General features: G+C 50.7%; 10 protein-coding genes across 10 annotated transcripts; 2 read left to right on the top strand and 8 right to left on the bottom strand.

The window, feature by feature from the left end:
- Positions 1 to 564: 564 nt before the first annotated feature.
- On the bottom strand, positions 565 to 1,009 carry GUITHDRAFT_109317 (RWP-RK domain-containing protein; the record flags this gene model as incomplete). Its single annotated transcript, XM_005831821.1, has 2 exons — positions 565 to 813; positions 863 to 1,009. The coding sequence occupies 2 exons, from the start codon at positions 1,007 to 1,009 to the stop codon at positions 565 to 567; spliced, it is 396 nt and encodes a 131-aa protein (XP_005831878.1).
- A 954-nt stretch (positions 1,010 to 1,963) lies between these two features.
- Positions 1,964 to 2,408, bottom strand: GUITHDRAFT_109316 (RWP-RK domain-containing protein; the record flags this gene model as incomplete). Its single annotated transcript, XM_005831820.1, has 2 exons — positions 1,964 to 2,212; positions 2,262 to 2,408. 2 exons carry the CDS (start codon positions 2,406 to 2,408, stop codon positions 1,964 to 1,966), a joined length of 396 nt encoding a protein of 131 aa, XP_005831877.1.
- A 954-nt stretch (positions 2,409 to 3,362) lies between these two features.
- Positions 3,363 to 3,807, bottom strand: GUITHDRAFT_109315 (RWP-RK domain-containing protein; the record flags this gene model as incomplete). Its single annotated transcript, XM_005831819.1, has 2 exons — positions 3,363 to 3,611; positions 3,661 to 3,807. The coding sequence occupies 2 exons, from the start codon at positions 3,805 to 3,807 to the stop codon at positions 3,363 to 3,365; spliced, it is 396 nt and encodes a 131-aa protein (XP_005831876.1).
- Positions 3,808 to 4,633: 826 nt separating this feature from the next.
- On the bottom strand, positions 4,634 to 5,078 carry GUITHDRAFT_109314 (RWP-RK domain-containing protein; the record flags this gene model as incomplete). The annotated part of the gene is made up of 2 exons (XM_005831818.1): positions 4,634 to 4,882; positions 4,932 to 5,078. 2 exons carry the CDS (start codon positions 5,076 to 5,078, stop codon positions 4,634 to 4,636), a joined length of 396 nt encoding a protein of 131 aa, XP_005831875.1.
- Positions 5,079 to 6,281: 1,203 nt separating this feature from the next.
- GUITHDRAFT_109313 (RWP-RK domain-containing protein) lies at positions 6,282 to 6,669 on the bottom strand (the record flags this gene model as incomplete). Its single annotated transcript, XM_005831817.1, has 2 exons — positions 6,282 to 6,473; positions 6,523 to 6,669. The coding sequence occupies 2 exons, from the start codon at positions 6,667 to 6,669 to the stop codon at positions 6,282 to 6,284; spliced, it is 339 nt and encodes a 112-aa protein (XP_005831874.1).
- A 1,250-nt stretch (positions 6,670 to 7,919) lies between these two features.
- On the bottom strand, positions 7,920 to 8,364 carry GUITHDRAFT_109312 (RWP-RK domain-containing protein; the record flags this gene model as incomplete). The annotated part of the gene is made up of 2 exons (XM_005831816.1): positions 7,920 to 8,168; positions 8,218 to 8,364. 2 exons carry the CDS (start codon positions 8,362 to 8,364, stop codon positions 7,920 to 7,922), a joined length of 396 nt encoding a protein of 131 aa, XP_005831873.1.
- Positions 8,365 to 9,697: 1,333 nt separating this feature from the next.
- On the bottom strand, positions 9,698 to 10,142 carry GUITHDRAFT_109311 (RWP-RK domain-containing protein; the record flags this gene model as incomplete). The annotated part of the gene is made up of 2 exons (XM_005831815.1): positions 9,698 to 9,946; positions 9,996 to 10,142. 2 exons carry the CDS (start codon positions 10,140 to 10,142, stop codon positions 9,698 to 9,700), a joined length of 396 nt encoding a protein of 131 aa, XP_005831872.1.
- Positions 10,143 to 11,243: 1,101 nt separating this feature from the next.
- On the top strand, positions 11,244 to 12,518 carry GUITHDRAFT_139497 (hypothetical protein; the record flags this gene model as incomplete). Its single annotated transcript, XM_005831814.1, has 1 exon — positions 11,244 to 12,518. One exon carries the CDS (start codon positions 11,244 to 11,246, stop codon positions 12,516 to 12,518), a length of 1,275 nt encoding a protein of 424 aa, XP_005831871.1.
- A 266-nt stretch (positions 12,519 to 12,784) lies between these two features.
- Positions 12,785 to 14,473, bottom strand: GUITHDRAFT_109310 (hypothetical protein; the record flags this gene model as incomplete). The annotated part of the gene is made up of 6 exons (XM_005831813.1): positions 12,785 to 12,853; positions 12,899 to 12,976; positions 13,020 to 13,086; positions 13,127 to 13,203; positions 13,246 to 13,294; positions 13,341 to 14,473. The coding sequence occupies 6 exons, from the start codon at positions 14,471 to 14,473 to the stop codon at positions 12,785 to 12,787; spliced, it is 1,473 nt and encodes a 490-aa protein (XP_005831870.1).
- Positions 14,474 to 18,276: 3,803 nt separating this feature from the next.
- Positions 18,277 to 22,750, top strand: GUITHDRAFT_163474 (hypothetical protein; the record flags this gene model as incomplete). Its single annotated transcript, XM_005831812.1, has 17 exons — positions 18,277 to 18,321; positions 18,400 to 18,531; positions 18,553 to 18,699; positions 18,768 to 18,899; positions 19,027 to 20,862; positions 20,910 to 21,149; positions 21,259 to 21,423; positions 21,472 to 21,576; positions 21,632 to 21,670; positions 21,720 to 21,803; positions 21,854 to 21,937; positions 21,990 to 22,058; positions 22,144 to 22,209; positions 22,260 to 22,394; positions 22,451 to 22,493; positions 22,539 to 22,660; positions 22,706 to 22,750. 17 exons carry the CDS (start codon positions 18,277 to 18,279, stop codon positions 22,748 to 22,750), a joined length of 3,489 nt encoding a protein of 1,162 aa, XP_005831869.1.
- Positions 22,751 to 22,766: the final 16 nt, after the last annotated feature.

Below are 22,766 nucleotides of genomic sequence, written 5' to 3'. Positions count from 1 at the left end.
CCACCCTCCTCTCTCCCCTGTTTCCACTCCCTTCGGAGAATTCCGAAATTTACCTCCTCCACCATCCCCTCTCACAGCACTAGGATGGAGGGGTAGGAGAAATTGCGACTGGATCCCGAGGTCGCAAGGTTCCGGATAATCATGTAACCACTCGAGTCGCAACTGGCAGCTGACAGATATTTTCCGTGAGTTCCCTTCACCGTTTCCAACAGACACAAGCTCTCTGAGTAGTGCGTTGGATGTGGAATTCGGGGCGGGAGGTAGGGGTGATGAAGGGAAGGGTTACGATCCCTGCTGACAAGGGGGGGGAAGGGGCGACTACAGCGATCAGGACAAAGATGCGACGTGATCCTCGGTCTACCAGTCACCACAGGCTCCACTCATCTTTGCCAGCAAGACTTTTGTACTAGAAGCTTGACCATGCGCAAAGAATGTAACAAAAAACAAAGCAACTGATCGCTTGAGACCAAACAGGAGTGAGTGAAAGCATGTTGCAAACATCTCAATTACTACTCTACACCATCGTATCCTCCTTCCCTTCCTCCTTCCCCGCCTTCCTCCTCCTCATGATAGCCCCCCGTCCTCGCTCGTCGTCATGTACCATGTGATCCACTCTGGATCCAGCGGCCCCGTCCCGTCCTCTACGTCTTCGTCTTGTCTCCCTCCCGTCCCCGTCCTCCCCGAGTCCCGTCCCCGCCGTGGCTTCCGCTGTGCAGCAGCGATCTTCTTGTCGCCAGACGCCTTCCGCTCGTACGGCCATCGGGAGATGCCGAGCCGCCGGCGCGCGCTCTTGAACGCCGTCAGAGACAGCCCCTGTAGACCAGTCAGAGCTACCTCGTCAGACACAGGGCAGCATCGGTACCAGGGAGGCGGCAGCCTCAGTCTGCGGGAGGTGGAAGAGGGCTTGGATGGTAGAGAGCTTGAGGTTGACGCCTCGGCTACCCTTGTAGAAGAGGAGGGCGCCATGGAGGGCTTTTCGTCTGGGGAAGACGCGGACGGCAGGGGGCATGGCAGGGGCGGGGATGTAAGGAAAGTGGGGGGAAGGTTGTTTTACACGGCGGTTTTAACTGAAGAAAATCAGTCACGAGGACGCGTAGAGATGCGACCGGGTGAGCTTGCTCCTTGGTGGATGAGTAAAACTTTGGTACCAAGTAGAATGCTCTACCAAGTAGAGTAGGGCACGCACTCGTGTCCCTTTAGACCCTGACATTGCTACAAATGAATCGATGCAGATGTAGACTGACAGATGCCCATGCATGCGAAAGACATGATATGCTAATCTAGGACTTGATCTCGGAATCTGAGACATACACAATCTAGGAATCTGATTCACTTGTTGAAACTGCCGAAGGATTCGAAGGGACCGTTTCTGTCATGAACTAAATTTCAAGACCAATGGGTTGTCCTCTCAGCTGCTCCTTGTGTCACTCAAGGTCGGAGCAGAATACCTACTTCCTACTACCATGCAGTGTATCCTGGGCAAGAGTTCCTTCTACGACAGGTAGGCACCAGTGACGACACGCGTTCAACATCTAATTGAGCATCAAGAGCGGGGGGTGGGGGAAGCCGATCATTATGCAGCCAACAGGTACATCCTACCTGATGCAAGAATCAGCCGTGATAGGGTGGGATAGATTCGTCTTTGTTCAATCCTGGATCGCGACGTGCTCATGGTAATAGCCTTGCCAGTCCTCACTTCAGTGTCCAGATTGCAACCTAGTCCGTGGGTCGATCGGCTTTTATGGTTTTCAGCTGCTGCTTTCTCTGAGATTAAGCTTTCAAGAATCCTGCACAACTCTGAGATGCAATCAAGCGTTCCATTGTCTCCTCTATGCGAGAAGAATGTTTGCGTTATTCATTCAGCCGACTCCTTCATGCTATGATTGCATAATGTTACAAACATCATTACTACTCTACACCATTGTATCCTCCTTCCCTTCCTCCTTCCCCGCCTTCCTCCTCCTCATGATAGCCCCCCGTCCTCGCTCGTCGTCATGTACCATGCGATCCACTCCGGATCCAGCGGCCCCGTCCCGTCCTCTACGTCTTCGTCTTGTCTCCCTCCCGTCCCCGTCCTCCCCGAGTCCCGTCCCCGCCGTGGCTTCCGCTGTGCAGCAGCGATCTTCTTGTCGCCAGACGCCTTCCGCTCGTACGGCCATCGGGAGATGCCGAGCCGCCGGCGCGCGCTCTTGAACGCCGTCAGAGACAGCCCCTGTAGACCAGTCAGAGCTACCTCGTCAGACACAGGGCAGCATCGGTACCAGGGAGGCGGCAGCCTCAGTCTGCGGGAGGTGGAAGAGGGCTTGGATGGTAGAGAGCTTGAGGTTGACGCCTCGGCTACCCTTGTAGAAGAGGAGGGCGCCATGGAGGGCTTTTCGTCTGGGGAAGACGCGGACGGCAGGGGGCATGGCAGGGGCGGGGATGTAAGGAAAGTGGGGGGAAGGTTGTTTTACACGGCGGTTTTAACTGAAGAAAATCAGTCACGAGGACGCGTAGAGATGCGACCGGGTGAGCTTGCTCCTTGGTGGATGAGTAAAACTTTGGTACCAAGTAGAATGCTCTACCAAGTAGAGTAGGGCACGCACTCGTGTCCCTTTAGACCCTGACATTGCTACAAATGAATCGATGCAGATGTAGACTGACAGATGCCCATGCATGCGAAAGACATGATATGCTAATCTAGGACTTGATCTCGGAATCTGAGACATACACAATCTAGGAATCTGATTCACTTGTTGAAACTGCCGAAGGATTCGAAGGGACCGTTTCTGTCATGAACTAAATTTCAAGACCAATGGGTTGTCCTCTCAGCTGCTCCTTGTGTCACTCAAGGTCGGAGCAGAATACCTACTTCCTACTACCATGCAGTGTATCCTGGGCAAGAGTTCCTTCTACGACAGGTAGGCACCAGTGACGACACGCGTTCAACATCTAATTGAGCATCAAGAGCGGGGGGTGGGGGAAGCCGATCATTATGCAGCCAACAGGTACATCCTACCTGATGCAAGAATCAGCCGTGATAGGGTGGGATAGATTCGTCTTTGTTCAATCCTGGATCGCGACGTGCTCATGGTAATAGCCTTGCCAGTCCTCACTTCAGTGTCCAGATTGCAACCTAGTCCGTGGGTCGATCGGCTTTTATGGTTTTCAGCTGCTGCTTTCTCTGAGATTAAGCTTTCAAGAATCCTGCACAACTCTGAGATGCAATCAAGCGTTCCATTGTCTCCTCTATGCGAGAAGAATGTTTGCGTTATTCATTCAGCCGACTCCTTCATGCTATGATTGCATAATGTTACAAACATCATTACTACTCTACACCATTGTATCCTCCTTCCCTTCCTCCTTCCCCGCCTTCCTCCTCCTCATGATAGCCCCCCGTCCTCGCTCGTCGTCATGTACCATGCGATCCACTCCGGATCCAGCGGCCCCGTCCCGTCCTCTACGTCTTCGTCTTGTCTCCCTCCCGTCCCCGTCCTCCCCGAGTCCCGTCCCCGCCGTGGCTTCCGCTGTGCAGCAGCGATCTTCTTGTCGCCAGACGCCTTCCGCTCGTACGGCCATCGGGAGATGCCGAGCCGCCGGCGCGCGCTCTTGAACGCCGTCAGAGACAGCCCCTGTAGACCAGTCAGAGCTACCTCGTCAGACACAGGGCAGCATCGGTACCAGGGAGGCGGCAGCCTCAGTCTGCGGGAGGTGGAAGAGGGCTTGGATGGTAGAGAGCTTGAGGTTGACGCCTCGGCTACCCTTGTAGAAGAGGAGGGCGCCATGGAGGGCTTTTCGTCTGGGGAAGACGCGGACGGCAGGGGGCATGGCAGGGGCGGGGATGTCGAGGGAGTGCGGAGCAACTGCTGTGCTAGGTTCTAGTGGGAGTACAGAAGCTGTCTTGTCTCGTCTCTTGGTACCACCCCTACCCAGAAATCCACGCAAACTTCTCAAAACCCCTACTACAAGGGGATAGACATCCAAGTAGAGTAGGGCACGCACTGTGCAGGGAGGGGGGGGGGGGAGGGGTAGGTTCTTTGAGAGGTAAAGGCAAGTCACGGGTAACAAGATTTTCGTACCCCACCTCCCACCACCCTCCTCTCTCCCCTGTTTCCACTCCCTTCGGAGAATTCCGAAATTTACCTCCTCCACCATCCCCTCTCACAGCACTAGGATGGAGGGGTAGGAGAAATTGCGACTGGATCCCGAGGTCGCAAGGTTCCGGATAATCATGTAACCACTCGAGTCGCAACTGGCAGCTGACAGATATTTTCCGTGAGGTCCCTTCACCGTTTCCAACAGACACAAGCTCTCTGAGTAGTGCGTTGGATGTGGAATTCGGGGCGGGAGGTAGGGGTGATGAAGGGAAGGGTTACGATCCCTGCTGACAAGGGGGGGGAAGGGGCGACTACAGCGATCAGGACAAAGATGCGACGTGATCCTCGGTCTACCAGTCGCCACAGGCTCCACTCATCTTTGCCAGCAAGACTTTTGTACTAGAAGCTTGACCATGCGCAAAGAATGTAACAAAAAACAAAGCAACTGATCGCTTGAGACCAAACAGGAGTGAGTGAAAGCATGTTGCAAACATCTCAATTACTACTCTACACCATCGTATCCTCCTTCCCTTCCTCCTTCCCCGCCTTCCTCCTCCTCATGATAGCCCCCCGTCCTCGCTCGTCGTCATGTACCATGTGATCCACTCTGGATCCAGCGGCCCCGTCCCGTCCTCTACGTCTTCGTCTTGTCTCCCTCCCGTCCCCGTCCTCCCCGAGTCCCGTCCCCGCCGTGGCTTCCGCTGTGCAGCAGCGATCTTCTTGTCGCCAGACGCCTTCCGCTCGTACGGCCATCGGGAGATGCCGAGCCGCCGGCGCGCGCTCTTGAACGCCGTCAGAGACAGCCCCTGTAGACCAGTCAGAGCTACCTCGTCAGACACAGGGCAGCATCGGTACCAGGGAGGCGGCAGCCTTAGTCTGCGGGAGGTGGAAGAGGGCTTGGATGGTAGAGAGCTTGAGGTTGACGCCTCGGCTACCCTTGTAGAAGAGGAGGGCGCCATGGAGGGCTTTTCGTCTGGGGAAGACGCGGACGGCAGGGGGCATGGCAGGGGCGGGGATGTAAGGAAAGTGGGGGGAAGGTTGTTTTACACGGCGGTTTTAACTCAAGAAAATCAGTCACGAGGACGCGTAGAGATGCGACCGGGTGAGCTTGCTCCTTGGTGGATGAGTAAAACTTTGGTACCAAGTAGAATGCTCTACCAAGTAGAGTAGGGCACGCACTCGTGTCCCTTTAGACCCTGACATTGCTACAAATGAATCGATACAGATGTAGACTGACAGATGCCCATGCATGCGAAAGACATGATATGCTAATCTAGGACTTGATCTCGGAATCTGAGACATACACAATCTAGGAATCTGATTCTGTTGTATACACAACACAGAGATTGTCAACGTCACGAGTAAAGTAAGGATGAAGAAGATAGAGAAGCAGAAGATAGATGTCTCTAAGTTCACTGGGAGGTGGAAGAGGGCTTGGATGGTAGAGAGCTTGAGGTTGACGCCTCGGCTACCCTTCTAGAAGAGGAGGGCGCCATGAAGGGCTTTTCGTCCGGGGATTGATAGATGCCCATGGTGAGAATGCATGCGAAAGACATGATATGCTAATCTAGGACTTGATCTCGGAATCTGAGACATACATAATCTAGGAATCTGATTCACTTGTTGAAACTGCCGAAGGATTCGAAGGGACCGTTTCTGTCATGAACTAAATTTCAAGACCGATGGGTTGTCCTCTCCGCTGCTCCTTGTGTCACTCAAGGTCGGAGCAGAATACCTACTTCCTACTACCATGCAGTGTATCCTGGGCAAGAGTTCCTTCTACGACAGGTAGGCACCAGTGACGACACACGTTCAACGTCTAATTGAGCATCATGAGCGGGGGGGGGGGGGGGGCGGGAAGCCGATCATTATGCAGCTAACAGGTACATCCTACCTGATGCAAGAATCAGCCATGATAGGGTGGGATAGATTCGTCTTTGTTCAATCCTGGATCGCGACGTGCTCATGGTAATAGCCTTGCCAGTCCTCACTTCAGTGTCCAGATTGCAACCTAGTCCGTGGGTCGATCGGCTTTTATGGTTTTCAGCTGCTGCTTTCTCTGAGATTAAGCTTTCAAGAATCCTGCACAACTCTGAGATGCAATCAAGCGTTCCATTGTCTCCTCTATGCGAGAAGAATGTTTGCGTTATTCATTCAGCCGACTCCTTCATGCTATGATTGCATAATGTTACAAACATCATTACTCTACACCATCGTATCCTCCTTCCCTTCCTCCTTCCCCGCCTTCCTCCTCCTCATGATAGCCCCCCGTCCTCCCCGCCGTGGCTTCCGCTGTGCAGCAGCGATCTTCTTGTCGCCAGACGCCTTCCGCTCGTACGGCCATCGGGAGATGCCGAGCCGCCGGCGCGCGCTCTTGAACGCCGTCAGAGACAGCCCCTGTAGACCAGTCAGAGCTACCTCGTCAGACACAGGGCAGCATCGGTACCAGGGAGGCGGCAGCCTTAGTCTGCGGGAGGTGGAAGAGGGCTTGGATGGTAGAGAGCTTGAGGTTGACGCCTCGGCTACCCTTGTAGAAGAGGAGGGCGCCATGGAGGGCTTTTCGTCTGGGGAAGACGCGGACGGCAGGGGGCATGGCAGGGGCGGGGATGTAAGGAAAGTGGGGAAGGTTGTTTTACACGGCGGTTTTAACTGAAGAAAATCAGTCACGAGGACGCGTAGAGATGCGACCGGGTGAGCTTGCTCCTTGGTGGATGAGTAAAACATTGGTACCAAGTAGAATGCTCTACCAAGTAGAGTAGGGCACGCACTCGTGTCCCTTTAGACCCTGACATTGCTACAAATGAATCGATACAGATGTAGACTGACAGATGCCCATGCATGCGAAAGACATGATATGCTAATCTAGGACTTGATCTGGTAATCTGAGACATACACAATCTAGGAATCTGATTCTGTTGTATACACAACACAGAGATTGTCAACGTCACGAGTAAAGTAAGGATGAAGAAGATAGAGAAGCAGAAGATAGATGTCTCTAAGTTCACTGGGAGGTGGAAGAGGGCTTGGATGGTAGAGAGCTTGAGGTTGACTCCTCGGCTACCCTTCTAGAAGAGGAGGGCGCCATGGAGGGCTTTTCGTCTGGGGATTGATAGATGCCCATGGTGAGAATGCATGCGAAAGACATGATATGCTAATCTAGGACTTGGATCTCGGAATCTGAGACATACATAATCTAGGAATCTGATTCACTTGTTGAAACTGCCGAAGGATTCGAAGGGACCGTTTCTGTCATGAACTAAATTTCAAGACCGATGGGTTGTCCTCTCCGCTGCTCCTTGTGTCACTCAAGGTCGGAGCAGAATACCTACTTCCTACTACCATGCAGTGTATCCTGGGCAAGAGTTCCTTCTACGACAGGTAGGCACCAGTGACGACACGCGTTCAACATCTAATTGAGCATCAAGAGCGGGGGGGGAGGGGGGGGGAAGCCGATCATTATGCAGCTAACAGGTACATCCTACCTGATGCAAGAATCAGCCGTGATAGGGTGGGATAGATTCGTCTTTGTTCAATCCTGGATCGCGACGTGCTCATGGTAATAGCCTAGCCAGTCCTCACTTCAGTGTCCAGATTGCAACCTAGTCCGTGGGTCGATCGGCTTTTATGGTTTTCAGCTGCTGCTTTCTCTGAGATTAAGCTTTCAAGAATCCTGCACAACTCTGAGATGCAATCAAGCGTTCCATTGTCTCCTCTATGCGAGAAGAATGTTTGCGTTATTCATTCAGCCGACTCCTTCATGCTATGATTGCATAATGTTACAAACATCATTACTCTACACCATCGTATCCTCCTTCCCTTCCTCCTTCCCCGCCTTCCTCCTCCTCATGATAGCCCCCCGTCCTCGCTCGTCGTCATGTACCATGCGATCCACTCCGGATCCAGCGGCCCCGTCCCGTCCTCTACGTCTTCGTCTTGTCTCCCTCCCGTCCCCGTCCTCCCCGAGTCCCGTCCCCGCCGTGGCTTCCGCTGTGCAGCAGCGATCTTCTTGTCGCCAGACGCCTTCCGCTCGTACGGCCATCGGGAGATGCCGAGCCGCCGGCGCGCGCTCTTGAACGCCGTCAGAGACAGCCCCTGTAGACCAGTCAGAGCTACCTCGTCAGACACAGGGCAGCATCGGTACCAGGGAGGCGGCAGCCTTAGTCTGCGGGAGGTGGAAGAGGGCTTGGATGGTAGAGAGCTTGAGGTTGACGCCTCGGCTACCCTTGTAGAAGAGGAGGGCGCCATGGAGGGCTTTTCGTCTGGGGAAGACGCGGACGGCAGGGGGCATGTTAGTCGCTGTGCGAGGAAGGGGGATCTTGTTGCCCGAGGGTTTTCGTTTCGTTTAATAAGTAGTTTTGGGGGGAGTACCAAACACCCCCTACCCCCTTTTCTTCTGTCAACTTCAGTCCACTACCCCCTTATCTGTGTGTTAGGTCCCCCATCTCCCACCGCTCCTGCTGGTAGGGTCAGAGGGAAATGCGCCTGATGGCAGCGAACTTGCCAGTGTTGGGGATCGGCATGGCAAGAGGTCACAAGTTTAGTACGCCGCACTGACCCTGCAACGTCCGGGGAGTCCCTTCATCCTTCTGGGCGGACACGCCAGCGCCGAGAGGTTGCACATGCAAGTCTATTCAGAGTCAAGAGGTTATATATCCTCGAAAGCCAACAGTGGGAAATGGCATTTTTACTAGTCAGGGAAAGGGTATTTTATATGCCAGGGTCATCGTTAATGCGCCTACAAACGTTTAAACCTGACGGTCAAAGATAAGTGAAAATGTGAAAGCTGACAGTCACAAGATGAGTACAGCATTGGAGGTAGCCTGCAAGTAGGCTAGACAAATCCGCCCCAGATGCACACATGGACATGAGAGGAGGCAGCTCAAACCCCTACACCAACCACAGGAGTGAATGCACACACAACAAGTAGGATAAAGAGTTGGAGAACAAGTAGTAGCGCACGTCTCCTGCAGAAGGGCGGAAAGACACCTCCGAGCTCGATGCTGCCGAAACAGGCGAGCACGCAAACAGCGAAACGCAGGGGTCTCCATGCACCTCCTCTTGAGCGCATCCCTCCCTCCCTGCTGTCAGTGTGGCTCCATTGTGATCTGCAGTACCTGGTAGAACCTGCAAAGCGTCAGCATGAAGAGGACCATCCGTACCTGCAGTGAAGGGAAGAAAGGGCCTTGAGCAGGTGATGAATGGTATAGCTTGCACCATGACGAGATCTTTGGTTGAGCGGGTCAGTGAGTCATGGTGGAATCCCGAACCAGCCCGGTCCAGGTATGAGTGCGGAGGCCCGAGAGCCTCAGGTGGAAGATCCTTAGTCAACGTGAAAGACGGCTAACGACAGACGACAGATGCATTCAAGATTTATATGAGCATGAAGGTTTGGCCCCAACAACTAGCAGTCGGTCTGCCTTCTAAGCCGAGCCTTCTTTTTGTTCTGGTGATCTAAGTTACACTCGAAGTTTGTATGTTCCAATGTCTCCTCGTGGTATTCAACACAATGCTCTTCTCATGCTATGATTGCATAATGTTACAAATAAGATTTCTCTCTAGACAGCATGTGGGGCTACCCTCCCTTCCACTTGCATCTGTTCTCTGCCCCCCCTTCCTCCTCCTCATGATAGCCCCCCGTCCTCGCTCGTCGTCATGTACCATGCGATCCACTCCGGATCCAGCGGCCCCGTCCCGTCCTCTACGTCTTCGTCTTGTCTCCCTCCCGTCCCCGTCCTCCCCGAGTCCCGTCCCCGCCGTGGCTTCCGCTGTGCAGCAGCGATCTTCTTGTCGCCAGACGCCTTCCGCTCGTACGGCCATCGGGAGATGCCGAGCCGCCGGCGCGCGCTCTTGAACGCCGTCAGAGACAGCCCCTGTAGACCAGTCAGAGCTACCTCGTCAGACACAGGGCAGCATCGGTACCAGGGAGGCGGCAGCCTTAGTCTGCGGGAGGTGGAAGAGGGCTTGGATGGTAGAGAGCTTGAGGTTGACGCCTCGGCTACCCTTGTAGAAGAGGAGGGCGCCATGGAGGGCTTTTCGTCTGGGGAAGACGCGGACGGCAGAGAGCATGTTAGTCGCTGTGCGAGGAAGGGGGATCTTGTTGCCCGAGGGTTTTCGTTTCGTGTAAGTAGGTGTAGTGGGGGGAGTACCAAACACCCCCTACCCCCTTTTCTTCTGTCAACTTCAGTCCACTACCCCCGTATCCCTGTGTTCGGTCCTTTCGAGGTCGACAAGATAGATTCCGCTACCCCTACCCCACCTCCCACCGCTCCTGCTGCTGGCAGGGTCAGAGGGACATGCGCCTGAAACTGCATGAGTCCTCCTGATTGTCCTCGTACTGATGATGAGTTTCAGCACGGGCGGCGACCACCACCCCGTCCACCAACCTGATGTACCAGGGTCGTCGTATTTGAGCCTACAAGAAAGACCAAGAATAATATCTACGCCTCTGATTCTGTTAGTTGACCTGAAGTTACACCGCAGCGCCGGACCAGGACGGGGGGGATCTTGGGGGTTTGCCACCAGACAAGAGAGGAGCAGGCTGGTAACTTGGGCATCGACAACCGGGCTTAGTGCTGATATGGGAGATGGGTCAAATGAACTCAACCTCCTCAGATCCAAGAGAGATCCTCAGTCGATGTGATTTATGTGTTCGTCCGCAAACCATCCGCACAAGAATAAAGTATACATATGATTTCATTCCTTCAAAATAGTTTGAGTAGGACCTTGAAGCCCCATTGGATCGCAACAACCTTGTGTTTCTTAGCATCTATTTCTACCTGCGTATCAATCCGTTTGCCTCAATCAGCACAAGTCGTATCCCAATCACAAATGAAACACATCAACAGCCTTGCATTGCCTTGAAGAAACGATCAATCGCATTGTTGTTCGACAACGATCAAATATATGTATGCACGCGGTGCAAGGAGCTCATATTCCCGATAGCATCCCAACTTTTGGTAATGGTTAGGTTGTCTTGTTCCTCCTCCACTTCCTTCGTCTTCATCTCCCCTCCTCCTCTCTATCCCTTATACTTTTCCCTCATCTCTCACTGCTCAATTTTGAATTGACTATAGACATGGTAAGTAACTATTTTGTATTGACTATAGAGACCCTCTAAGGAAACGTACACGCCTCTTTGAACACCCCCGTGTGGATTTTGCTAACGCCATGTTCGAGGTCCTCGACGATGACGCGCTGGGGAAGGTGATGGAGCAGTGCAACATGGTAGATGTGCTCCTTTTTGCATGTTCATGCCAAAGAATGAGGATGATTTGCGATGGGGAAGAGCTATGGAGGAGAAAATGCCTTGAGTGCGGGCTACGACGTAGCAGCAGTCTGTGGGTGACCGAGGATTGCGAAAGCCGAGTGGGGGGGGGAGGAGGAGAAGGAGAAGGAGAGATCGTTTCATCAAGACGGCAATGTTTGGAATATTTCAAGTTGAATATATTTGAAGGAAGGCGATATGTTGAAGTCCGAGGAGGCACCGAGGGGCTCTTGGATGCCATGACTCGATGTCAACAAGAGTGTGTACTTCTACTTCACCCAGGTTACTACTCAGGGAGCTGGAAAATAAAGGCCAACACAGTTATCATTGGTCTTAACAGGAAGAGTGTCGTCCTCGAGAACCTACAAACACTCGGTAACGACATTGAGGTCAACAATGTCACCATTGGGAACAGTCATGCTGGAGCCGCTGAATCGAGTAATGTAGAATATTCCTTTCACAGCCAACATCACGGCACAATCATCCGAAATTGTGATATCAAGGGAGATGGAGGTATCTTGTCTGCAGAAGACAGTAGCTGCCTAGTCGAAAATTGTGATTTTGAAACCGCATGTGTATCGTTCAAAGGAAACGGGGTGATCAGGGACTCTATGTTTGTGCATCAGGCCAGCCAGAGACAGAGGTACCAAAAGTCTCCTTCGATCATTTTCTATGGCCGCGGGAATCAGCTCTTGAATTCAGTTGTGCATGGCAAGTATATCTCCGTGCTGGCAACCGCCGGGAGTCACTGCGAAGTCGGGCAATGCAACATCAAAGCAGGAACTTACGGCATATTCGTCAATGGAAGCAAGAGTAAAGCGACGAAACTGACAATCAATGAATCATGGTACATCCCTTCATTCTCTGTCTACAACTTCCTGTCGTCGTCTTGTCTAACATGGTTCTGCAGGGTGCATGGTTGTAACGGCGCAGGAATTTATGTGAAGGGGTCAGCAGCAGGAGACATCGAGGAGACGAACCTGTTTAAGAATCTGATCGGCATTCTAGTCGAGGGATGGGACCTTCCTTACATGAAACACCATCGCATCTCAGACAGGGAGACCAAGACAAGGCCACGACCCTCCATCAATCTCTCAGGCTGTTTTCTCTCTGGCAATAGAAGAAACATTGAGACGATCTCGAAAGATCACATCTCCCGGTCATGGGACTTACAATGACACAAAGCGCGGGTGAAAGAATAAACTGTATAAAAAGAATATGAGGATACAATGATAAGCTACATTCATACATCTAGAACCACTTTTTGCCCCCTGTACAACAAGTTCTCTTGTCAGGGAACACGCGCAAATCTAGGAGAGCATCTCTGATAGCTGCTCGCACAAAAGAAATAGGGAGGAGGGTTACCTGGGGACCCTTCAACGTCTTTGATTCGATTCGCTAGCCCCTGAGTATCCACAATGGATCAAGGAATGAAATGCATGTGCTAGATATCCACCTGGAGGGCTGAGTGTGCAATCGTATTCATCAATGTGCTCTTGATAAAGTGCGGTACCTTTCGAGATGTCACCATGCCTCAACCTCTGGCAATCTTTCAAACCTTCATCCCGGGGTCAATGGTCAGCTTGTAGTGTATCTTCGTCGTGTTCTCTCCCAGGCTCTCGAAGCCATACGAGCCCTGCAACTGTTTCAGCACAGAGACCTCAAGGTCACACGGCCACCTCGATTGATCCCGGGCCGTTCCCAAATGAGTCCCAGCTGAACGCGTGCGGCGAGTTGCTACAGACCCTGGTCATCCTTGCCAACTGGCACTGCTGGGTCCTCTCACCCTAAATCGTAGTCCACCATGTACGACAGGCTGTATCCAAGAGCCGAGAAAGTGAGCTCGGCTTGAGACGCCTTGCCCTGCTATCTTCTCATTGCCATGGATGAAAGACCTATCTTCACCTCGTCCAGGGTTGATAGAACCTTGACGTTCTTGACTGCAGGAACCCACCTGTCACTTGCATCAATCACTTCGCACGGCAACGGAGAGGTGATACTCAGGATAGCTGTGTACATCAGAAGCAATCTGAAAACATATCGTGGATGGTGCATGTACAGTCATAGATCTTGAGACGGACATGGCCTCTGAGTCATGGTGCGCGCCATGCTTCGTGCTCTTCGGTGGTGATGGTTTGGATGGAGAACGCGATCCTTCGACGGAAGGCTGGACTTGGAGCTCGGCGTCTGGTTGTTGAGTCTTAGTTCTCCTCTGCGCTATCTCCGTACACGATCGCTTCAGGGCCGCTGCAACTGCAGACTCGTTGAGAGGCAAGGTCACCTCGTGCTCCACGTCCAAGTTGTAACGCAAAGCACATGAGCCATGCTGCTGCTGGCTGAAGACGAAACTCCCTGACACTGCAAGCAATTTATGGTCTGAAGTTGAAACTCTAAATCCTGAAGGGAAATCATGAGATATGACAATCTTGGTTGACACATCCTTGCTGCCCCATCTCCATGCCAGATAGACTTCGGATGTTGTGTTGTCTAGCGGCCCTTTCACTTCATCGCACGAAGAAACCTCTTCAAGCTTTGAAATCTGTTCCAGGAACACGGGAATAGCTAGGCTGTAAATCTCTTCCCTTGCTTGCTGGAACTTATGCTCCCCTCCCAATGAGAAGGAGCGCACTATGTCCGGGGGTGCTTCAAGTATCTGAACAGATGTCTGATCTTCAATTTCAGTGTCCTTCTTGAGTTCGACCATTTGAACCTCAAATTCCTTCGATGCCAACGCAATTCGCCCTGTCTGATTCTCTCTGACAGCGTCGATGTACTGCGGTTTCAAAAGGTTTCGAATGATAAAGGCAAGTCTTCTCGATCCCAGGAAACGAACCTGCGGGTCCAGGGGCATGGTCCCTTTTCTGAAGCCATTTCGAATCAGTGCAAGCCTCCTCGAACCCAGGAATCTCTTTGAAGAATCTTCTCCACCCTCAGTTTTGCACGCGCTGTAAAGCGGATGTTTCAGCATTCTCTCCCGGAAATTGAAGCCATTATGAGCTTTGAACGGAGGTGACGAAGGTGGAGCGAGGAACAGAGGGGACGCATGACTGGCAGTGGCTGCAGCAAGTGCCATGAAACCTCCAACCTCTATCGCAATCAGCATCCCTATCGACACCATCGCCACCCCGCGCATTGCGGCAGTTGAGGACCCCCGCTCTTAACAAGAGCACCCTCCGATACCCCCACTAGACCAATCAATGATGGGGTGGGTACCTCACCCCACCCCTGCCATTTCCTTTTATTGAACCCGATTGCCTATTCCTAATAGATAAACGCCACGAATCTATCTACCACGGGTACTCTCCCTCATGATGTGACATGATGTGACGACGAACTAAGTTTTCGCACAGAACTGCCGTCGTATGATTGAGAGCCGCGACTCTCCGTCATACAACGGCAGTTGTTTTTTTTGCCAAATTGTCTTCGGATGTTGTTGGAGCCTTACATGAATCCTACCAAATGATGCCAGTCAGTCACTTCAATGATCACATGTCGTAAACATCGGATCATAATGGAGGCATGCACCGGGCAGGCAGGCAGGCAGGGAATTAGGCATCGAGTCCCGAGGGACGCAGTCTGGGTAGGGAGGGGGCGACAACAATCATTGAATTCACCTCAGGGGCGACGTAGGTGATTCGGTCTTTCAGGAAACACATTGAAACAAGTGAGTATATTCAGTGCAGCATTCAAGTCCCTGGATTTGATCGGCTTTCCTTTACAGCTGTCACGATAACAGTTAGATGAAAAGGTGAATTACAGGAGTATACAAAACTTGACATTACCTCGATGATCTGCAAAATTTCAATCCTCGTACTTCACTTTTCCTTGTTTTCAACCTACAGGTCTCGTCTGGTTCTTTCCCTGTATTTTCAATCCGTCGAAGCACATCGAGCTCAGAACCACAATCGTTACAGCACTTGGTAGTACGGTATTCGTCAACATCTACGACTCTGTAGTGATTCTCGAATCTTCTTCTTATCCACCTGACCGGTACAGGCCTTTCTCCTCGACGTCCTGTAGACGGGAACCTTGCATTTCCATATGCGATAACAGGTTCTATTTCTCCCTTTCCTTTCATTGTACGGATAAACCTGTCGACTGACTTTCGTTTCGAAATGTAGATGTCGAATTTCATCCTGGCGTATTTTCGCTTTGAATAATGCGAAGTTAACTCCTCCCAATGACTTGTAACTGCAAGAAGATAGTCTTCGAATCTTGATAGACTGCCGCCAGACTTACTCGAGAACCCCTTGAGATAGTGCAATGTCGATTGAATATCTTGATCCCACGTCTTTCTTTTCTTTTTATTGCGATTCAGATGTGACTCGTGATAATATTGTTTTCTCGAAAACTGAAATCTTTTTCTGATTATTTGTTGATCATCTCTGAATTGTTCGACGGCCGATATAATGACGCTCCTCCCAGGGTCGATCGCAATTACCCTTGGGCAATTTTTTACATTCTTCGATCTCTCTTTGGTATTCTGAATTTTCATGTAATACTTTGTATGATATTGATATCTTCTTCGCCGATTTCCGTTCAGCCCTTTTTCTATCGGCAAGCCATTTGGTAGTGCGCAATGAAGGTTCCTGTTCGAGTCCATCGATTGTTTTGATAATCAACGTGAATCGAAAACAAACCGATACACCGTCTGTCGTGATACTTGTAATCTCCTCTCTCTGATCTCTGAACAGATTCGAACAGTCGAAAATCCTTCTGAAATTCTTAGAGTTATCCAAAGTTTGATCTATTCTCATGAACGATTTGTAATCTTCTCCCGGTTTCAAACTGTTCGCTTCTTTCAAAATGTAATACATCACATCATTATCGATTGTTAGATGTTTTCTGCCGAATTTCGACATTGGTGCTGCCTTGAATGTTTTTTTCGAGAGACCACGATCTTCGAAGAACTTCAACATGAACATGTGTGTCTCGATTATCTCAAACAGATTTTTCTGCAACCTATGATCAAATTTGTCATATTTGAAACTAAAAAGATCTTCGTCCCCCGATAATCCAATTAGTTGTTTCATATGGTCGATGAAGGTTCCTATCTGCTGTGAATTATTCCTGTTAAACACTTCTGTCTTCAACTCGTAATCTTTCCTTTGAAACAATACATTCTTCACGTCTTCGATTTCTTGCTGATGGTTAATATGTAACTCTCCTTTGCAGAATTCGGCAATGAACTTTTCCAATCGGTTTGTAAAATTTGCTTTCAGGTCTTGGTAGAAATTCGTTCCATATTGATTTGCAGCGAATACAATAGCTTGCGAGTCTCCTCGAATTCTACATAAATCAACGAAAAGATGTCTTTTCTCTGACCAGAAACGTTGTAGAGTTGGATACTTGTTATCTGTACGGCTATGTTGTTCCATTCCAAGTGTAAAAACATTCCAGAAAAAGGTCGATTTGGCTCTCTTGATTTCATCTACTACATATCGTAAATTCCCTGTATCCCTGCCCCATATCAGAAAACAGTTGAATATCATACTGCCTCTTAATGTGATCTGACTGATATGTAATACCCATCTGTCGATCACGTCTAAAATCGATCTGTTCTCTACCTTGAGTCTCGAGTATAACCCACATTTGACGACTCTCGTGAATGGTTTTGAATAACTTATTTCTTGACCGTTGTCTGAATCATCTGTAATTCGTTTTCTCTTCCTCGGCATGTTATAGTATGTTAGTCTGGCGAAACCATAGCAGGTCTGTAATGGCGGGAACTTAGATGAAACGAGAGCCACAAACTTTTCTTTTTTAAGACCCTCATACAGCCCCATTGACTCCAAGGTGAGGGGGTATGGATACTTGAACTCTAAATTCCGCTCCTCCTTCGACCAAGACCTCGAGAGCTACGCCAGTCAAGACAACCAGAGCAGCATGTCAACAGGAAGCAAGAATGTCCTTGTCGTGAAGGGCAGAGCCCCTCACTCGTCAGACGATCAGTGCTATTGAAATCATGGACACGACTTGTGATTGACATCTTTTGCTCAGTAATAGAGACTCTACTGCTGCTGTTGGCAAGGCACATTCCTCAACATCCAGCGGTATCTTGCGCGATGCTGTCATGATGAGGATGTCAAAAATCCCCCCGGCACATCGCAGAACCACCGAGACCCAGAAAATGCGACGTAGCCGCCAGTTTCCCATGATCGCCTGGAAGAGGATGACGCCGGCCCATGCGGCTATGGATCCGACGATGCGAACTGACAAGGTCCTAACTAAATTTGTCGGAACTAGGCCAGTCCGGGTACAACAGCTAGCCAGGCATTAGGAAGGGTGGGTGGGTAGGGGTGGATGCGAAGTAATTCTGGGGGTAGTGTAGTAGGTAAAAGTAAGGAAGCCACAGAGAGAAGGGTAGTGGGGTGGTTATCACTGGTACGGGTGGGGGGTGGGGGTCGCATCTTTTTCAAACCCACCCCGCACCCTTCACCCCCACCCAAGTTGACTCAATAATCCCCCACCACCCGCTCTTTTCATATTCATAACACCGGGTAGTCTCTCCTATCATTCTACCCCCTACCCCCGATTACACTCGATTGGATCCCTTGGCATGCGCTCTCCAATGCACAAGTAGCAGCAGGCTGGCAGGGGCTGCGACTAGTCATGCTCCTTGCTCTCGTACCTACTCTCTCCCTCTCCTCATCCGCACCTTCTCCTCCTCCTTCGGTTTCCTTGGCTCCTTGACCGCTCCCATAATCTCAGAGCCAAGCCCCCTATACGTGCGTTCGTTCCGATCTGTGCCCCTTTCTTGCTCTTACCCAGCTGGTGACAATCAGTCATTGAGAAGCTTCAGCGTTGCCGCGTGGAGGCAATAGTTTGTTTCCTGAGGGCTTTGATCGAGCAATCATAGAATTGTTTCTTCCTGGCCAAAAGTTGCAACATTAGACAAAAAAACACACTGTGTGCAACACGGGTGCTTTCGAAACCATGGAGCAGTCGCCAGAGCTGATCGAGTTCGTGAATGCACTTCAGGTACATGTACTATCCGATTTCATAAGATCTCCTCCTTTCAACCGTGATTTGGTAGTTGATGACTCTATTGTATTGCAGATTTTGCACGATCCAAAATCCAATCAGAATGATCGTCAATTCGCCCACAACATCTGCGAGAGTGCGAAGTCTGACGACCTTCGAGCGTACAGCCTTGCATCGCAGCTTGTATCGGCTTCTTTGCCGCATCATGTGAGACACTTTGGATTCCAGCTTTATGAACACTTGATCACGAAACGATGGAATACGTTGGACCCAAGCAGCAGGGCACAATTGAAGATTGTTTCACTAGAAATCATATCCAAATGGAATACGGATTTGTTGGTAGAACCTCGATTCTTGAAAGAAAAGGCTGTGCAGGTTGTCTTGCCCTCTCTTTTCCCTTTTTTGAAATCTAAGACGAATCCATTGACTTGAAACATCAACAGATTGTTGCGCTCATTGCCAAACGGGAGTGGCCGCATCAGTGGCCTTCTCTGTTTGCTGAACTTACTTCGTTGTCTCGGACGGGAGATTCGCACTGTGAACTGGTTCTACATGTGCTCCGAGGAATTGCTGAGGTACCGTAACCTGCCCTCATTTTTTTGGTTTGAATATGGTCGATATGTTTTCAAATACCGTTTCCAATTGATCCTTGGTGTTTGTTCTGAAGAAGTTGTTTTCTATCCTCTTACCTCTGTTCTTCAGGGAATGTTTGACGAAGATCAGCTCAGCGATGCTCGTCGGAACGAACTTCTTGTCGCCTTGAACAATGAATTCGCCAGCCTGTTCGCCTTCTGCTTCCAAGTCTTGGAGGAAAAATTTCTTCTGTTTCAGTCCTCAGTTGATCTCGAGAAGCAAAAAGCAAAGTGTCTTGTCAGCGCAGCATTGAAAATGTTTGAAGCATATGCTCCACTCTCATCTTTTCAGGTTCTTGCCCAGTGTGGTTTGTTGCAAGCGATCTGTGCACTGCTGGCCAATCCTGATCTCCGTGGTGAAGCTTTGGGAGTCTTGCAAGCAATTTGTGCGAAAAAATGCAAAGACGTTCCTCATGAAGCTGTAACAAATCTCGTTGGCTCCTTGTTGGAACTTTGCAAGGGCGGCTTGTTGCAACAGACTGAGTTCGATTTTCACAAAGGACTCTGCGTTGCCTTGACTGAACTTGGCCTAAATTTTTGGACTTCCTTCTCTTCACAGCAAACCATAGTCGAGGGGTATCTGAGCCTTATGGCATCATTCACAAACTATCATGCTCTTGCGATAACAGCTATCACGACGCCCTTCTGGCGTAATTACTTGGATGGTCAAAATGCTGTAACCGGTGTAAATCTTCCCCCTCAAATACACGAAGCCCTGATGGCGACTATTTTAGACAAAGTCTCCTGCAAACCTGGTTCTGACTGGGAAGATCTGTGCGGTGTTGAAGAATTTTCGGATTTTGATGAGTATTTCAAATTCTGGGGTCAAGTGAAGGCCAAAGTTTTGGAAATCGTGAGGAAGCTGGCTAATTTGATGCCATTGAATAGCATCATGTTCATTGGAGCTCAGTGGCAAAATGCCCTCCAGCAGACCCAAGAGCTTCTTTTAAATGGGGTCCAATCCTTGGATGAGAAGGTCGACTCTAGGATTGAAGCACTTCAGAGTGTGCTCGAGAACATAATTCTTGGAGTTCCTCTGGCAAATTTTCAGAATGAAAATGACGATGTGAATGGGGCCTGCAGAATGCTTGTGGGCATTTTGGTTTCCAGAGATGTCAACGGACAAATTGTCATGGCTTCTATAGTGAGAATGGGTCTGGTTGTCTTGATTCCATTCTTGCGAATGCGTGGCGGGGACAGTGGATTAGGCGCCGAGATCATTTCAAAAATGCTCAATTTCTATGATTTGTTCCCAATCTCGTCAGAATCCTCCTTTGTATCCAATACATTGAGGACAAGTTTGAATCTTAGTGATACGGTCACCATGCGGCGGCGGCTCAGTGCAGCTATTGTAAAACTGGCGCACGCCATGTCTGCTCATCTTTTGCCTTACAGGGACCAGATCAACAACAAAGTCCAGAGTTTGTTTTCAAGTGGACAAGTGACAGGAGAAGAAACTTCGCACCTTTATGAGCTGCTCTTCGTCCTTTCAAACCCTCTGCCGTCCGACGCCGAGAGGGCCGCGTTCCTTGACAGCATCATGATGCAACCTCTCGCAGAATGGAATGACCCGGTCTTGACACAAGCCATGTCCGATCCTCACGCATGGGTTCAAGGTGGCATAGCTGGCGAGATTATTCCTTCGGAAGAAACCTACTACAATCTCCGGCAGGTGCGACATCGGATCCACCAGGTGCTTATCACTCTGCTCTGCATATGCAGAAGAGTACAGGCTGGGGGAGGAGGGATGGGCACGGGAGTCCATTCGTCGAATACAAAGAATGGGTCTCTCTATTCGATCAGCAACCATATCTCTTCCATACTGCCCAACCTAAGCCTACTCATCAAGAGTATCCACACCCTTTGGACGCCTGATGTGCGGACCCGCTTGTCCCAAGAATGGCAGGTCTCTGATGTTCTTTCTTCTTGCTCACAGATCTCATGGTTGATCAGGTTCTATATAAACCAGTCGAATTCGAAGCGGCTGTGGATCCCTCGTTTGCAAAAGCAGGCAATGCTGCTCTTGAGACGCAGAAGGGACCATCCAGCTTGGAAAGTCGGGTAACAGATGTTTATACTTGGATCCGTCACGTTCGGGACGGTTCCTATCAACTGGCCGGAATTATATCCGGATTCTGTGATGGGTTTTACGTTGTTATCAATTCAAATCCTTCTTACTTGGAAAATATCTTGGTAAGTGGTCCAACATGTTTGAAATCATCACTGCTGCTTGCACAATGATCATATTTCCGCATCTTCATACGCACCGACGTTGCAGATTTGATTGACTTTTGAGCTGCAGGGGCTCGCGCCCGCCATGGAGCATAGGCATCTGCGAAGTATTCTAAGGCTCTTTGTTGGGCCACTTATTCGTAACTGCCCCTCCGCCTTGTACATGAGGATTCTCCGCCCCTTCCTACCCTCGTTTCTGAGCTTGCTGCTGAATCGACTGGATGGTGGATACAAAGTATGGTTATGTTGTTGAGCTTGTGCTCCCTCATACCTTTACCTTCAGACCATGAAAGATAGGGATAGCGGAGTAAGCAGTGCAGGCGCAAGCCAGGGGACAGAAAAGGATGACATCATCTTTGATCAGATCCTTCGCCTCTTACACCGCGAAGTGTGTGAAAAGCTTTGGAAACTTGGAGCCCTGGGGCTGAATTTGCTTGTTACAGGTCGGGGAGCTCGTCCTGTCACTAGTGGATGAAGGGCAGGTCTGCTCTGCACTCGGAAGATTTCAGCATGATGACACTGAACGCGCAGGGTCAAGCCGCAATAGCAGCAGCAGCAGCTCTAATGGAGGTGAAGAACGGTACTGCGCAAGCTGAAGGAGATAATCCGAACAAGGTGATGCAAGGCCGGTGAGGGGTCTTGCCATAATGACACGTGCGTGACAGGGCGGCGTCACAGGGACGCAGCAAGGGAAGGAGCTCACCGAGTTCGTCTTGGCTTGCCCCGACATTGGACCGGTGCTGGTACAGGTCTGTGCATCTGGACTCTCCCGTTCTAGTTGCCCTCTTGACTGTTGTCAAGTTGATGTGCAACGCGTTCATCTGGCCAGACTCTACTGCATCCTCTCGGGCCATGCTGTCACTTCAGAAGGTCATCCCGCGCGTCAGAGGGAACGAGGCTTATCATCAAGTGACTTTGACTGCGATGTTCCCTTCCTTCCCTGAACTCCCGTCAGATGCTGGCTGGCGATCTTCTCGGTATCGTGCTGCTCGCACTGACGTCGAAATCGAACCCCTTGGAGGTGAGAGGAGACGGTCGTGACCTTGTTTCATCCTCCTCATTCGCTAGCAGTCCATCGCTTCAGAGGCTGCGCTGCTGCATCTTCTCAGAGACATCTACATGAATCTCGTCACCATCACTCCTCTCGTGCGCCAGCAGCTCCTGCGGCTGCCCGGAATCAACCCAGCGGACCTTGACTACGTTCAGGTTATCTCCTTGCTGGCAGAACTCTACTATGGCTGATGTGCTCTACGTCCCCACAGGAGACGCTCCTTGGCAAGATGATGGCGGAGAAGAAGCAGCGGGGTGATGGAACTCAGAGCCTCGTTCCATGCTGACATGCTGCTGCAGCGATGCTCAAGGACCTGATCAAGCCGTGCACCGGAGAGGAGGGGGCCGATAGCATTCGAGCGTTAGGAGGGGTGGTACCCTCCATCTCCCGGTCCGCGAAGAGCACATGGAGCGAGGAGCAGGTGAGCATGCGAGCAGCCAATTAACCGCCTGACGGCTGCTGGCAGCGACAACTTTGCTTCGAGTGGTTGGAGACCACGGAGTTCTCTTAGAAGCACAGCGGGAAAC

Source organism: Guillardia theta, assembly GCF_000315625.1.
Source record: "Guillardia theta CCMP2712 unplaced genomic scaffold GUITHscaffold_38, whole genome shotgun sequence".
Lineage (NCBI taxonomy): Eukaryota > Cryptophyceae > Pyrenomonadales > Geminigeraceae > Guillardia > Guillardia theta.
The sequence above is the reverse complement of the archived record's forward strand: the minus strand, read 5'-3'. Positions and strand labels throughout refer to the sequence as shown.